Source organism: Silurus meridionalis, chromosome 11 (genome assembly GCF_014805685.1).
Source record: "Silurus meridionalis isolate SWU-2019-XX chromosome 11, ASM1480568v1, whole genome shotgun sequence".
Lineage (NCBI taxonomy): Eukaryota > Metazoa > Chordata > Actinopteri > Siluriformes > Siluridae > Silurus > Silurus meridionalis.
The window spans coordinates 9,130,087-9,147,065 of NC_060894.1; the positions used below are offsets into that span (position 1 = coordinate 9,130,087).

A 16,979-nucleotide genomic window follows, 5' to 3' on the forward strand; every position below is an offset into this window, starting at 1 on the left:
ATAGGATCTAACTACACCCATGAGCCTACGGAACTATTTATTTCTACCGAAGGTATTGCTGAGCTCAACGTTTGATCTTTTACAGCAATTTCACACAAAACAAATGACTCTGCCAACAACCTGGAGAGGTTTTGTATTGTAAAAAGGCATGAGAAGCAGAAGCTGTGACAAAGGAAGCCTGTGTATACAAGTTTATTCTTCATTTGAACATTATGCTCTCTGGCAAATATTGACAAAGTAGAAAAATTATAGTGCAATTTCTTTAGCCAATATATTATTTATGATCCACAGTGAAGTCAGGCAATGCGGCATGAATTATTTATTAAAATACAAAAACATCATATAAACTGAGGCACAAGTACACAGCATTACAGATATTTCAAGGAACTGTATGTATATTGCTTGGAGTAAGGTGTCAAAGTCCTGGAAAAAAAATATATTGATTATGTAGAGACCCCAAAATAACTCAGCAAAGTAATAAGAAATTGGTACTCAGCAAATATTTGCTCAACTGAGGTACTAAGTGTCGTCTTTTTCCTTGTGAAATCAGTACAAATGTATCTTGCACAAAAATGTATTAATTCACGCTTTTCACTTCAATGCAACCAACCGTTTTCCCACAGAATTTGGTTTTACATCCGAAATGGCTCATGTGAGTGACACCAGCCAGTCGTGAACACCTGTGAGCTCATGTGTGGAAGAGGATGGATAACTTGTTGTACCGACGAGGGGTTTGAAACGACCAAATCAGGAAGAAAATAGGAAAAATATATCTACTTAACTGAAATAATAAATTCAAAATTATTTTTTAAGTGCGATTATGTGTTTTAAATAATTATACACGACTAGCGTAAGCAACACAGAAAGTGCACTCTATGATTAGTGTTTAAAAGCATGCAGCATCTTAGTTGGGTGATCCATTATACACACACGACCCAGGGATGAACTTGGTCATGCTGAGGAAGCTGGGTGAGCCTGTGAGCCAGCTGTGCGTCAGTCTGCGAGGAGTGGACGTCTGGTTCTCCGTTTGTGCGTTTGACACTTTAACATTCGGCCATCTGAATGACGAAGCCAAAATGAAACACTGCATTTGCACAGAGATGACTACCGAAGAGGAAAAAAATCACCTGGCTTTTTACTCACCGGTTTTTCTGAGATTCAGGACACGAGCAAACGATGTTCCGCCATCTGGTAATGCAGGGAAAACGCTGCTCGTCTATGTCCATTCTACTCACTGCTAACAAAACCTCACTGTCCAGCTTACTGGGCGATTCACTAAACAAAACAGCAAACACATTTCACAGTAAATACCCACTGGTTTTCAATTAGAAATGAATAAAATATCTGCACAGATGTGTTACTTCCAGATTAATTAGAATTTGCATATTTTCCTTTCACTTAAATTTCATCAAGTAATATTGGTTCCCTAACAAAAAATTTTCTTCAGAAGCCTGTATGCTCACTAAATATGTGTTTAGGAATAAAAAATTTAATTAAAAAAACATTGTTTTCAAAATGAAAGAAAAAACATTGTAAACAATTTGAATAAAAGAACTAAGAAAACATATAAAGAGACAAAAAAAAAAGGAAAATAATTGTAAATGTAAAAAATAATACAAATAAAAAGCAGGAAAAAAAGTGCAGTGTCTGAATGGCGAACAGTATTATAAAAAAATATAGTTTGGAATTAATGCTTCAGGTTTTTTTCCATGTTCTTTTTTCAGAAAGCTACACATCCTACATTAAATCATTTGTCATATCAATTGGCAGCTCACCCAGTGAGAAAAACATGTGGCTGAAACTCCTCAGGGTGTTCAGGTGTGCTGTGTGTGGATTTGTAAGAAGAGCAGGAAGACACAGAACTGCTCAGAACGTCTTCCTCATAGCTCCTGTTTTCCATCTTCCCGCGAGCCGGCGTACGCGGTCCCCCACTATCCGTCTGGCTGGCAGCATCAGTGTCCTCGTCTGCTGTGTGATACTCATCTGAGCTGGAGTCGTCCTCCGCACTCTTCCTCCAATCCCACTCTCCTAAAGTGCCTTCATCTAATCCTTCACTATCAGATCCAGTGACGCAACCTAAACCCGAATCTGCTGTATCCTCTGCACAAGCAGACAGTTCTACAGCAACCCTCTCAAATTCACTCCTGAGGTCACACACCGGAAACCTGCTAGACACAGAGCCATTTTTCTCAGTCCGCATGTCTCGCTCTGTTGGCATCCCAGAGGGCAGATGATGATCCAATAATGTGCAGGATTTAGATGCTTTATTTTGAGCTGTAAAAAAGAAAAATTAATAATAATAATAATAATATTAATAATAATCCGAACCTGAAAACAATTTAAATTTACTGCAATATATTTGTTTTCAGTACCTCTGAAAAAAATACAAAAAGTAAAAAAAAAAAAAAGAAACTTTTCTGTAGTCAAAATATTTGTAACCACGTGACTATAAATTGAAATAACATGTGTATGTGACAAATAAAATTAGATTTGATTTTGAAACAAATGCATTTTATTGGACTCTTCAATTTAGGTCACTTTACAAATCCAAAATAAATTTCCTAGTTTTACTGTGAGTTTATATCTGATACCTGAACACCATTTTATACTTTATTTTAAAAACTGTATAAATTATATCTCACCTGTAAGTGAAGCAGGACTTTTTAAATCTTGAAAGCTGTATTCCAAATAATTATTCTGCTGGGTGGATTTGCTCAAATAATCCTCTAACATATTCAATCCATCCTCAGCAGTGAGGTCAGTGAAGCAATTCAAGAAGTCCCAGTATTCAGCCCAGGGGTACCCCATCTCATGTGCTAATTCCCTGTCAACAAAAATAACATTAATATCCATTTGAATCAGAAACACTTCAATTAACGGCGATTAAAGGTAAAAATAAAATACATAAACAACCCTACGTATTCAATTTTAGAATTAACACTCCTACCTTCCTACTCTCTCTGCTCCTCGATCAGGATCCGATTTTAAAATGTGATGAAAGTATTTTGCCCGGTCACGAGGCGGAGTTTTCCAAAGCTTATGAAACTCTTCCGCCTGCACATAGGAGCTTGGTTAGGCAACACAAACACACACCAAACAAGCTGCAAGCTTAGAGTTACCTTTGATAATTTCAGAGGCCCTACAAATGCCCTAATAGTCATCAGTGGGTTTTTAGGATCCTCCATTAACCCAGGTATAAGAGACGCATCCTGATATTTAGAGGTGCCAGGGGCCCAGGGTGCACAAATCACTGGGTTAAGTGTGTTATCCGACGCTCTCAGTAAAGGCACGAAAAAACGATCTGGGATGAGAAATAAAAATGAATCAGTGTTTACATTTTCTTCACCATTCTGTGATCAGCTTCCCTCTAATCCCAAATATGCTTACCCTCCAAATATTCTTCAATCTTCTCTTTGGTTTGCTTATTTTTGTTTTTCCTTTCACAGATCATCTATTAAAGTAGTAGAAAGAGATTATGCAGATTCTGATTTTAATCTTATGCTCACAGTCTGAATATATCCAAGGTTATATTACAACTGTCTTGAATTCTGTACATACACTTAATGGCATCTGTCCATACTTGTTCCTGCAGTTCTTATCGATGTCTGGGTGTGAACAAAGAACGTTCACCACGTCTGGGCATCCGAACTTACAGGCAAAGTGAAGTGGCGTCTCATTGTTCTGTACAAACACCGGCATAAACATTGCCTGAGAACTACAGAGTTCAAAACAGAACGAAAATACAAATTTGAGTACAGTTTTTAATACTGACCACTTTATCGGGTGTGTTGAGGTACAGGTCCACAATGTAGTGGATTCGTTGCCAGAGCATATCTTCCTGATCATCAGGGTACATGAGACGCATGAACTCTGGATTCTGTAAAGTCTCCAATATAAGGCGTGCCATCCTTGCTTGGTTTTCTTTTGCTGCTACGTGGAGGACGTTGTACCTGCAGCCTTCCTACATAACATATATTACATCTTTCAATCCGTTCACATCCGTAATGCTGTATTGATGATGATGTTTTTTTTTTTTAGCAAAAGTAGTGATCAGAACACAACCCTCTACCTGCACGATGGTTTGGTTGTCTCCAGATCCAATAAGGTATCTTGGGTTGCCCCAGACAAGCTCATTAAAAGCCTCTTCATCTCCTGTCTCCACAGCTTTTCTAAGTTTCGTTGTCAGATCTTGTACACGTGGACTTCGAAACTCATTGGCCTTCTCCAGATTCAGCGTTTCCAGACCCGCTGATTTCTCTGTTCATTAAATGGAACAGTTTCACCGCCATGCTGAGTTGCTATTGCTATTGCTAAATAAAAGCTAGAAGGTACATGAAGCATTACACAAACAAGACCATGAGAATTAAAGCTACTTTGATTCTCCACAAGTCGGAATTTAATTCATTAAAAAAAGTACACACGTATTGTACTATTAATTGTTTTTCTCTTAATTAATATGTAGTAAGTGTAAACAATAAAGCTTATACGTAGCAGTTACATTGTGTAAGAACACGTATCTAGAAAGAATTATGTAAATTACACCATTTATTATGGGTTAGTTATTTAAGGGACTGAAAGCCAAATGACTTCACTTGTAGGTTCAGTGTTACTGTTTGGCTCATGTCTGTCTGTTAATAACTTAAGCAATAAAAGATGAAACCCAGCCATTATGGAAGATTAATGTGCACCTTTCCAATTGGAAACCGGGTACTGAGCAAAAGTCTTAGGCCACCATTGGATTTGTTGTTTCAGCAATGGTATAATGACTATAAATAAATATTTCTCAGTCTCTTCAGCAAATTCAATCAGAAAATACAGAAAATGTATATACCGTATTAAAGATCAGTGTGATCTTAAGCTAGTATTTAATGTGTATACTGAAACATTTGCAGGAACCTGGTTTTAAAATGGACTGCTAATTATTGTCATTGCTAACACCTGTATTTATATTTTTTTCCTACTGTTTCATGTCAAAACGACTGCTGTGAAAAAGGTGTATTACACCAATTGTGCGAGACATACTTGAGCGTCACATAAATTGTGCACGAGTTTAATTCATTGGAAGCTTGTTAATAAGACAAGACTTTCAATCTTTTCATTTTATTCAAAATGCCAAAAGAACACAATTTGAAAAGACACAGTCATACTTTTGCACCACTTACAGAGGAAAATCAGCAAACAAATAGTCAAGAGGTGATATTCAAGCTAATAGAAAGAGATATGAAGACTCAGGAGAGGTCATGGACAGAGAAATGTTTCAAAATCTGATGAGAAGTTTCAGAGTTTCTTCTCTGAAGAACAGCTTCGTCAGGATGCCAAGTTGACTCAAGTCAAGTCAGCTTTATTAAGGTGCTACATCAAACAACAGGATGGAATGCTAACATATGCTAAAGCGCACCGAAATTGAAATGAAGATCAGTGGAGAAGAGAATAATGTAGTGATTAATCCAAGCTTGAAATTTTTGGGTTTATTTGTCACAAATATTAATTATGCTATTCCTCCTAGAAAGCAGGATCACAGCATGATAATGATCCCACGTATACTGCTGATGTAGTAAAATAATATTTAAAGAGAAAAACAATTTCAATAAATAAATAAATAAATAAATAAATAAAGAAAACACTGACAGTCATGAACTAGCCTCCACAGAGTCCAGACCTAAATATTATAGAGGCAGTACGGGAAATAAAAGGCAACATTACATTAAAAATAAAATACTGGGAAGTCTGGAAAATAACTGTTAATATTTACCAGAAGATTAATTCAGAAAACATCAGGGCAGTCTCACCAAAATCTTATTACAAAAGTACTGTATACTGACATTTGCCTAAACAAATTTATTCTGGAAAAAAAAAAGCTGTGTATGTATTGTATCTTGTGTCTGTTTTTATCATAATAAAGAGACCAAAAAATAAACAGACGTTTTAGCAAATGGCTCATCCTGACAAATTAAACAAGTAGACCATCATAATATGAAGCTTTTATAGCCAAGTGATGTACCTTTATATTGGTGTACTATTTTTTTTTAGCCCTATTTTCAATCCTGTCTGTGGCCTGCACTGAAGACTTACTTTGGCGAAGAAAGATTCAAAAAAGCAAAAAGGAAGAAAACAATGGGACATGCGGTCATAGGAACGTAATCTAGGATGGGGTGAGGTAATGTGGCTGACCAAAACACTGAGCTTTTATTAACACAAAGTTCATTCTTTTCCAACAACACATGCCTCAGTATTTTATACCGCTTTTACTAGAAAATATAATATGATTAATATTTTTTAATTAAAAGTTTAAGAACATAGTCTTTCGTTGTTTTGGAGATACACGCATGTCCTTTTTATTTACTGTTCAATTTTATTGCGTCTATTCATTTTCATTGTCACCTCAGGCAATAACAGTAGGTTTTGGAAATGACTTATTCCACTAAACAAGTTTCTGTTTCTATTCGGAGAACATTTGTAGGACTACAATCTCGTCCCTGACGTCCTTTGGACAGCTCTTTTGGTATACACATCACGAGTTGATATTAGGAGTTCTCTCTTAAAGCCACAGGATTACTGGTAATTTGGGTGTGTGGGAGGCAGAATTCTTGCTGGTTGGTATAGGGAATCAAATACTTATTTCACTCAACAAAATACAAAGTAATTTATATATAATTTATTGGATTTTTTTTTATATTCTCGCTTTCTGTTAAAATAAAACTATAATAAAAATTCTAGACTGTTCATTTCTTTGTAAGGGGGTCAATTTACAAAATTAGCAGGGAATTGATTACTTCTCCCACTGTAGGATAAATGGTGAAAGAAAGTTTGAACCAACATGGCTACCATTCCATGCAATTACCAGTATGTCTGGACTACAGCTAAATGGAACCAAATTCACCACACAAGAGAACATATCTGAAGCGTACATCCAAGCTCCGTAAGCATTATATAAAGAGCAACCAGTCGGCTGGTGTGCTGTTACAGTATCTATCTAGAAATGTGCATTATCACAGTCGCTGCACTTAAATAATATTGAACCGTCCGGATGTCAGGAGTGTGTAAAGCTGTTAAGATGAGGATTTTCCCAATAAAAATAAAGTTTAACGGTTTATGATGTTTTGTACCAACATCTGCACATTTATATATTTGTATGATCTGAATAAATCTTTACTGTTAAATTTGTTGAATGTAATTTCTTGCATTTAGGTCGTGTCTAAAAAAAAAAAAAGCTCACCTGTAGATGTTAAACAGAGTTTGTCTGCTAAATTTTTGCTGGATGTCACACTACCATCATACAAGCCCTTTGCAAAGTTCTCAGCATCCTTTCTGTTATAGAAACCTTTAAACCGTGCACCTTTCATCGCCATCACCGCTTTCAGGGCTTTCTGCTTGTCAGTGAATACATGCTGGACACCTGCTAGGAGAAAAACAAACAAGCATGTACTCCTGCTTGAAAACCAAAAGCATCATTTATAATAATATCTATTGCATGTACAACCTTCAGATAAAAAAAGTCAAGTCTTTTAAACACATACCATCATTGTGCGAAGGATCATCTATTGGAGGCAAAACCCCATAAAATATCAAGGGGCATTCAGGAGATGCCTGTTGGGTAGCATCTTCAGAAACGTGTGCTGAAGGACTCGCGTCCAACCTCAGCTCATGTGATTCTGCTGATGGAGACTGGAGCATGCTCACAGAGTTTCCAGCTTCTCCATGGTCCACCTCTGACCTAATGCACTCTCCTGGCTGATCCTCCAAAAGAGCTCGGGCAAGTTTCTTCTCAAAGATGCTTCTAGTGGTGGCAGTTATCGGTCCACACTTCAATCCTGCCCCTAAGATCTCCTCCCTCAGCTCATCTGGGGTCAGGGTTTGCAGCCTGCTCAGAACTGCATCCATTATTGTGAAACCTATGGGGAAAAGATATCTTATAATAATATCACATTAATAGATGCTATATAGGAGAAAACAATACGCTGGGTTTTACTGGCCTAGTAGATATTCCTGATTTTATTTTATATTGATACAAAAAGTATCCATAGGCATTTTCTCCAAAAGAAGCAGTCCTTTGGTCAGTCCGTGTGATATCGCGATATTAGAGAAAACCTTTCTCATTGCTTTTAATGACCCATGTTAGCACGCGCAGCTAGCATGCAGAAGTTTTACATTAAAAAGTCTCAGGCAAAAACATAATAGTGAACAAAGGGATTCTAACACACCTCAGAGTCGCGACGTATATAGACGTATGAATCCCGAATAATCGTAACTGTGTGAAATAAACTGTAATGAAGCCGCAGTTGTTAAATTACATTTGTTTCATAAGTCATGCCCGTCATTTTTCCAGCTGGGCAGCGCCTGTGTGTTTATCCTCTACTGCGCATGCTCAGTGGACCTGCGCAGTCTCAGCGCGAGGAGGACCTTCATCCATGCAGAATTGATATTTAAGTCAGTGGGAAAATATGCTTACACACACACACACACACACACACACACACACACACACACACACACACAAAAGCATATACACTAACTCCAAAATGCTGTAAAGTAAGAAAGCTTTCAGAAATAGAAGCGTTAATAGTTTATAGATTCATCAAGAAATAAAATGGAAAATAAATGAACAGAAGTCAAAATCCAACTCAAATCAATATTTGGTGTGCCCACCTTTTGCCTGGAAAACAGCATCAATTCTTTCGGGTTATACTTGCACTTCTAGGTATAGTTTCTGAAGGAACTCAGCAGGTTGTTTCAAACATCTTGGAGACCTTACCGCAGACCGCCTCAAATCCTTCTGTCTCCATGTAATCCGAGATAAAGTCGATGATGTTGAGAGCAAGGCTTTGTGGGGACCAAATCTATTATTTCCAGGATTACTTGCTTTTCTCTACACTCAAAATAGTTCTTAATGACATTGGCTGTATGTTTGAGGTCGTTGGTTTGCTGCAGAATAAATTTGGGGCCGATCAGACGATCATACCTGAAAATACTGCATGATGGATAAGTATCTGCCCCAATCTTTAACTTTATTTGCAGAAATGCAGCCACAAACATGCAAGCCAGTTCCACTGTTGCCTTCCACAACAGTTTGTGAGTTTGGATGTTCCTCAACCTCACCCTCCTACACAGTTGTTTCTGTTTCAGTTAATAACTGTGTTTAAACCTACATATGAAATTGATGATCTTTAGCACCTACTTGGTATAATTGGTTAATTATACAACAGGTGGAAGCACACAATGCACATGCATACACACAGAAAGACACACTGGGAGTTTTACACATATATAACTAAAAACCTACAAAATAAAAAATAAATAAATAAATAAAAAATCTCAGATTCAGAGATCTCAAAGACTCAGAAGGATCAAGAAGTTGTGAGCCTACCAGCTACAATGCTTACAATTAGCTAAGCATAATTATATATTTATAAATGAAAGGCAATATAAAAGTATGCAGAGTCTATGCTTGCCTTCTATAAGTATGCATTTGTCAAATAAATGTTTTTGCATTATGTAACTATTGATTTCACTAATCTGAATGAAAAAAATGCTGGGGTCTATCACATTTCCTGTACCTACACATTTATTTAAGGCACTGGTCTGTTAGACTTGACCTGTTAGAACTCAATGAATATGTGGTACATAGGAAAATACAGTACATCACAGGATAGCCTTCCTTTGTGAATAACAATTTCCTTTACATCAAGTGTGTTCTTTTTCGCATGCCTTTGCTGACCACCTTCTGTAACACCCATGTTTAGCTAGTGGCCACTTGCAGTTCTAAAAGAGAGGTGTGAAAATATTCAACAGGCCCACACACATCCTTGGTTTACTTGACAAAAACTTCCTACACTTCTTCTGAACACTGATCTTGGCTTGCTATCTATAATAATAATTAGAGGCTGGTCATTTAGCAAGGCTTGCAAATCAAATATCCAAAAAATTAGCATTATATCTAAGAAATTTGCATTAAATACAATCACAGTACAACTTGGATTATTCTCAGAAGACAGCGGTATCACTTTCTGATAAGCCATAAAATCAGCAGGTACTCAACATTCTAAGGCCATTGTTTTTGCTATTTTGCATATTTGTAATAAATATTGTGCTGAGAAGCTCTCATGTGTGTGTAATATATTTGTCTAATAATCAATTGTTTTGTCCCCAACATCTCCGGTCAAGTTGATTCGACCTCTTGAGCCCTGTGAGAGCTCAGCAACAAACCTTGCCTCAGATAAGAAATTAATTTAATGATAAGATCCTTAGGATAGAGACAAGGATACCTCGTTGTGGTTTAGCCTTGGTCCTTTTTTTCCCGAAACTCTCAGTAGCATTGTGAACAGCAGGTGGCAGTAACGAGCTGCTTTCCAGAAAGTTTTCTAAAAACCACTTAAAAGCTGCCAAGAGTAATCTAAATAGTATAAAAATGATCATGGACCATTATGCGCGCACATACACACACAGACACACACACAGACACACACACACACACTTTTCTTGACTAAAAATTATTTACTTATTTAATTCAACATACAGTGTAAAGACTCTTTTGTGAGAGAAAAACAGTCTTAGAAATGTATGTAAAAATGCAAGGAGACTTCAGCAAGGCCTAGTTGTCATACAGCAACTTCTATTATCTACTCAGCTATGTAGTACTCTCGAAGCTAGTCAACCGGGATATCTTTTGCTTGCTTAGGTTAGCACAAAAGCAGAAAAAAGCTAACATGGATAACAAATCATGGAAGGTAAACATACTGCCTGAAAATGGACCAAAGTACAAAATGGAGCAGCAGACCACTGCGGCTTCATCCGCTCCATCACGTGATTTATGAGGAGCCGCGAGCACGTCGACGGCCACCCGGCCACCACACACTTTTCTTTATAGGCCGGGCTGCTGGAGCGCGTTAATTTACGCACCGGGGACAGTCACATATTTCACTGACTGTCCGCATGATGAAGATTTATAAGCCTTCAGAAGTGCCTGTTTATACGATATAATTGTGCTGGAGAGCCTCACGAGCCCCAAAATCTACTGCCGTACACATGTGCGTACAGGCCTGGGCTCTGCAGCCTGTGCTTTGGGGATGGCTTTTAGCTTATGTTCTGTCACAGAAGCAAACAGAAAATAGCAATTTCATGACAGTCATCAATCATTGCAATCATTTGGCCGGGGAATTTCACGTACAAAACACGTAGGTGTGTTCACCAAGCAAGAAAGCAAGGAAAATGGAACAGAATTGATCTTTCTGAAAAGCCCAGTCAATGTGTCCTATGTTTATCATTTTAATGACATTGAATGGTGGAGATCAATTATGCAAGATGTTATGCAAGTTAGCAAAAAATCTATCATGGCAGAAATGAATGCATATGGCCTGCATAGGACCAAGGGGTGCATTCGGGTCATTTTGTATTTTTTCTGATTAATAATTGAATTATGGAATCTCTGTTGTTTTATGTATTACAGTTATTTTTCATTTCATTTGTTTTAGTGCGAAAAGAAGATGAAGAAAGAAAACTAGCTCCAGTGTTCGGACCCCTTGTAACTTTTAACCTGAGTGTACAAGCAGAAAACAAAGAGGTTTCAGTGTGTTGCAGAATTATTAAAAAAAACAATCTTTATACACAAATCTTTGCATTCTGTAGGTGAAAGGTTAACCAATAAAAAGCTATTGATGCAACAGTTCAAGAAAATAAAGAACTACATGGACACCCTGGAGTCCCTTTTCAGAACAATAGACATCAAGTTGTTCCACCTCTACTAGAAAAATTATTGGGGGGCTGTGAGGATTCGGGTTGATTCGGTCACAGAAGTGCAAGAGGTCAGGCAGTGATGAACAGGCCTATTGCTCAGCCGCCATTCCAATTCATTCCAAGGGTGTTCAGTGGGGTTAAGGTCATGGCTATGTGCAGGACACAGGAGTACTTCTACTCAACCCTTTGCAGAACAAGACTTTATAGATATCACTTCTGTGCATTGTCATACTGAAACACATTTGGGCCGACCCTTTATTCCATTAGTGAAAAAAAAGATTAAAACCTGTGGTGGACAGTAACAAAGTAAATGTGATTCGTTACTGTACTTAAGTGGTTTTTATATATATATATATATATATATAATTAATAATATATATTATTATAATTATTATTAATATTATTAAATAAATTATTATATCATGTCATGGTGAATGAAACTGGTCGGGACTCAGAGTGTGTGCCCACCGCCCGGAGAAGTTCCCTCACTCATACACTCATAAAGGAGAGGTGATTGTTGGGTGACATCACGTCAGTAAGGAGAACTGAATCGAAATTAAAAACACCTAAACCTCAGGAGCCCAATTTAAAAAATAAAACTAATAAAAAAGAGGATCAAGTATGGGGCAAACGTGCAAAAGATAAAGGTGTGTATGCAGCTCATCTCATTATGAGGATAGTAGAGGCAAATGCATTTAATGAAATAGGCTAATAACTGCATATCACTTATGCTGTGTTTCCTGCTGTGTTTTTACACACAAAACCACAATATATTTTTTAGCCTGCATAACATTATAATTTATAGCATGTAGTTTATCATAATGTCTGTATCAACAAAACAATTACAACCTAACTAGTCTTGTAGTTAAACAGCACTTATTGATTTGGTTTTCTATAATTGTACTGAATCTCCAGTGCAGCTTAAAGGCTCATTTAAAAGACATCAATTATAAAGATATAGATGCTGTATGTATTTTATGGCTATGATTAGCCAAGGAGTTGTTTGGTTCTTGGTTCTGAGAGTTATTGTGATAAACCGTGCACAATGACATGTGTTTTTAAATTGCAATAAATGCATTGAAGGTGATATTTATACATAAAATTGAGCTCTCAGAAATGTATCCAAATTTGTGGACTTTGTGTCTTAATCATCCAGTGATGATAGCTGAAGCTGAGAGGAGCTTTTCAAAGCTGAAACTAATCAATGAGGGAGACGTTTGGTTATGGCGTGGTTTAACCAGGGCATCCTTCAAGCTAGAACCGCCATCCCTATTTGGTAGTATCGATTTAACACAAGCATACAGTTCAGCATCAGTTCAACAGCAAGCAGAACATTTAGAGAGAAAGAAATGATGGAAGAATCTCCTGACTCAAACTTGCGACAACACCTTTTTAAGTCATTGAAAAGAAGGTTTTGTTCTCATTATAATTTACTAGATATCAATTAGTGTTTGACTCATTTATATCATTTTATTAATAGATTGGTGAAGAGTAACAGAGTCTTTTCACATAAACTGAGTTGATTAAGCAAAGAGTCTTGTGTAATGATAATAGGAACATTATAGCCATAAAAAATCATAGTACTTGGATACTTAAGTACATTTAAAGGCAAATACTTTTGTACTTTTACTCAAGTGCAAGTTTAAAGAGAGCACTTTTACTGGAGTCATGTTTTATCTACTGTGTTTCTACTTGTACTCAAGTACATGCTTTGTGTACTTCATCCACCACTGCTTAATGCTACCGCATACTGGCAGACTTCAAATGGCAATTAAAGACTTAACTCTACATGAACTACTTAAATTAGCACTTTGTCTTTGTGCTTTTCATACTACCTAGTCTCAGACCTCATGAACTAGGATTAGGATATATTTACTGATAGGAAATTCAAAGCACTTTTGGACGTCGATCTGCCTAATGGAGTCTGCCAAATGCCTTAAATGTAAATGTATTATAAATGTGTGTATACAAAGATGCGTGCCTCCAGCATTGTGGCAAAGGTTCAAGGAGGATGCACACACACACACACACACACACACACACACACACACACACACACACACACAGAGCTGTGAGGGTTAGGTGAGTACGCAAACCTTTGCTTGTGTAGTGTATAATGCTACAAATTGCCTGTGAATAACTGGAATAGCTTTCAGATCAAACAAAGCTAGAAAGCCACTAAAACACTGCTTTTTGAATAAGAAATATTTAATTTGTTAGCCGTAATCCTCATTTGTGTGGGTATTTATGAGACTGATGTCAAAGAGGATTGAAAAGTGCTTAATGTTTGGCAACCAAAGCTGATGAAACATGATATTTTTTATGTATAACGGAATTTACAGTCCAATAACCAGAGTGGCTGTGAAATAAAGTGAGCTAAACTTAGTTTGCCCCCGGGCAAAAGAGTCCCCACCTCAAACTCCACCCAGAACCGACACACACCCGTCATCACACCTGGTCACTATAAAAATCCTTCTGAAATAAGGGTGTAGTAAAAGCACTAGACAATTAAATACACTTGTAGATTTTATCACGCATGTTTTACAGCACACTCGGGTTCACCATTTCAATGCTTCAAATAAAAAAAGAAAACTTTGTGATAGCATTTCTTTATTTATTTAACAGTATGGCTACAAGTCACTGGCTAATATTTGCCAAGCACACTGAAGTAGCTAGAACAGAAAGTTTCCATGATGTCAGGATTAGTAGTTGTGGAGTGGTTCATGCCTCATGGCGGTCATACTGGAGCAAAAATAATGTCCCACTGTCAACACTCCAAACTAATTCTTAGCTTCTAAAGATGATTCTTATTCACACCACCCAAACTTTAGGGTGTGTTCTGTGTTCTGTTTTGCATTTCAACATAGTATGCTGAAGTAAACTACATTATAAACTACATTAGGAAGACAATATGTGTAGTGAGCTCTTTTAACCCAATAAAAATCTAAAAGACAATCGAGCAGCTTTAGCAAAAAGCAAATGTATCACAGTTCCAAATGTTTTTGTCCCAGGTTAAAATTTTGTGATAGACCTTGGCCTTAATGAATAGCATTCTCATTCCATTTTAAATCAAAGAACACATTTATGGTGATGAAGGTGTTTTTTCAGTTCACTGGAATCTATTTGCATCAAAGTGCCAGGTGTGTGTGTGTGTGTGTGTGTGTGTGTGTGTGTGTGTGTGTGTGTGTGTGTGTGTGTGTGTGTGTGTGTGTTTGAAAATGTTAATTTTATCTAAATTAAAACATAGGCAAAGCAATGTAGATGAATAGCTGCTCTTGGGTCTGAAGTTCAAATGCAGACTCCTTCCCCTGCTGGTTCCCATTAATTGCAATATCAAAGGCATTCTTCTTGGAGAAAGTCATTATTTTCTAATGTAACTTCAAACGAAGTGAAGGAGGTGTGTGTGTGTGTGTGTGTGTGTGTGTGTGTGTGTGTGTGTGTGTGTGTGTGTGTTGGGGAGGTGGTAAAATGACTTTCCCCACATGCAATCCACATTGTGTTACTTTTAGGCGGATTGAATAAATTGAACAATTTTTCATATGAATATAAAGAGCGCATCACTCGCTCATAATTAGTCTTGGATAAGGGATTCAAATGATCCGGTAATGCTAATAAGAAGGATTCTTTTTCCCAAGCACAGGGAATGTATTCCCTACTTCACATTTAATTAAAACTGGGTGTTTGAAAAGTTCTAAATGGAGTCAAAACTGCTCATCTGATCATATATGTGTGATGATGCAAATACTATCACTACACACAGCTGTTTAGTCTGGACGGGACCATTCATTTGAGCCTCAAACAGAGAAATAATACAATTCTGTATTTTTTTTATTGTGTTCTCTATTTTTTTTTAAATGTACAATAATGTCAAAGTATAAACCATATATAAAAAGCACTATATGTGACGTTAGCATGTATTTAACTTTATTTTTCTTAAACTTGCAGTGCATTTGCAAGAACCAAATTTTGTTTTGAAAAAAAAAAACTAACAAAAAAAACGCTTCTGTTTGGTTTGCTTTTGACAGTTGGGTTCGAGTTTTGGGAACAGTACGACAGAATGAAATCAGTCATCTGCAACAGAAACCAGTACGTCCCTGCTGTGCTGCCTTTGGTTCTGTTCACTCTCAAGAGGTTAAACCATTACATTTACCAGAAGTACACTACTAAGACATGAAGCATATGGACTTTACAACACAAATCCTAAAATGTGTTGCTTTAAACAATGTTTAGGTGGAAACACTAGGAAATGCAGCATGCATCTGAGCTTACACTGAAACACCGAGCTTCGCACTGATACACATCTAACCAAGGACAAAGCCAGTAGGTCTAAAATGTATTGATTTACATTTTTCCAAGCCATTGATTACGCTGTTGTAATTAAATGAAGCACTGCAGGATGCTGACTAACCTCTGAGAGCTTTTCACAGTAGGCACATATAGCCCTAATGCACAGTTATACTAATATATAAGTAAAAAGTAAAGGTAGCTTTCTGGGAAATGGCTCGAGTTAACTTTAAATTGAGAAATCTACTCGAGCAGAGGTTTAAAGATTCATTTCTCTATTCTTATCTACCAGGATGGACTCAGTGGTCGATATTTTTCATACTGCGGAAATTAGATTTATATCCAGGCTTGTACACTCAAAATTTAGATGGAATAAGTCCAGCTTTTTGATAAGGGTTGAAATAATTGGGGAAATCTTTACATACAGTGTAAACAGTGTGTGCTAATAATGTTTAGCTAGCCTAAATAGGGAGAAAAGAGCTCATGTCTGTGAGCAACCCCATAAACTAACTTGACAGGATTACATAGAGATTGTTTTTGTTTTTATTTTTTAAATATACATTTTAAAGTGTTAACAGTTAGCAACTTAGCAAAGTAGCAAAAAGTATAATTATAACTGTATTATTTGTACAAATATTTGCACATAATTTATAGCATATCTTAGATCATCTTTTACATAACTGTATATACACTCTGTAAAACTTTTTCTCGTATTTCTCCACAAATATTGGGCCTCACTCTTGCTGAAATTAAATATTCTCTGCGTTTTCTTTTCTCACCTAAAGATCATACATGTATGTACAGTTTACATTTAAAGAAGATTAGAATATATATTCTTATTGTATTTGCTCAACCTTTATATGAATTTACTGTATATATATTTACACATTCATCTGCACTTGCCAACTTGCACAATGCTATTATTTGCACTTCTCGTAGATGCTAAACTGCATTTTGTTGCTGTG

General features: G+C 36.8%; 1 protein-coding gene across 3 annotated transcripts; it reads right to left on the reverse strand.

Annotated features, from left to right (window-relative positions):
• Positions 1 to 176: 176 nt before the first annotated feature.
• On the reverse strand, positions 177 to 8,365 carry LOC124393788 (ankyrin repeat and LEM domain-containing protein 2). 3 transcript variants are annotated; one of them, XM_046861809.1, is made up of 13 exons: positions 8,202 to 8,365; positions 7,518 to 7,892; positions 7,217 to 7,399; positions 4,070 to 4,257; positions 3,773 to 3,961; positions 3,559 to 3,681; positions 3,388 to 3,451; positions 3,120 to 3,301; positions 2,948 to 3,054; positions 2,643 to 2,824; positions 1,776 to 2,274; positions 1,144 to 1,275; positions 177 to 1,058 (listed from the first exon to the last, which is right to left on the reverse strand). In XM_046861809.1, the coding sequence occupies exons 2-13, from the start codon at positions 7,879 to 7,881 to the stop codon at positions 905 to 907; spliced, it is 2,367 nt and encodes a 788-aa protein (XP_046717765.1). In that variant the 5' UTR covers positions 7,882 to 7,892; positions 8,202 to 8,365; the 3' UTR covers positions 177 to 904. The 3 variants fall into 3 exon arrangements, with proteins under 3 accessions (XP_046717765.1, XP_046717767.1, XP_046717766.1); XM_046861811.1 differs by having other exon boundaries at positions 7,217 to 7,396; positions 8,202 to 8,364; XM_046861810.1 differs by having other exon boundaries at positions 8,292 to 8,341.
• Positions 8,366 to 16,979: the final 8,614 nt, after the last annotated feature.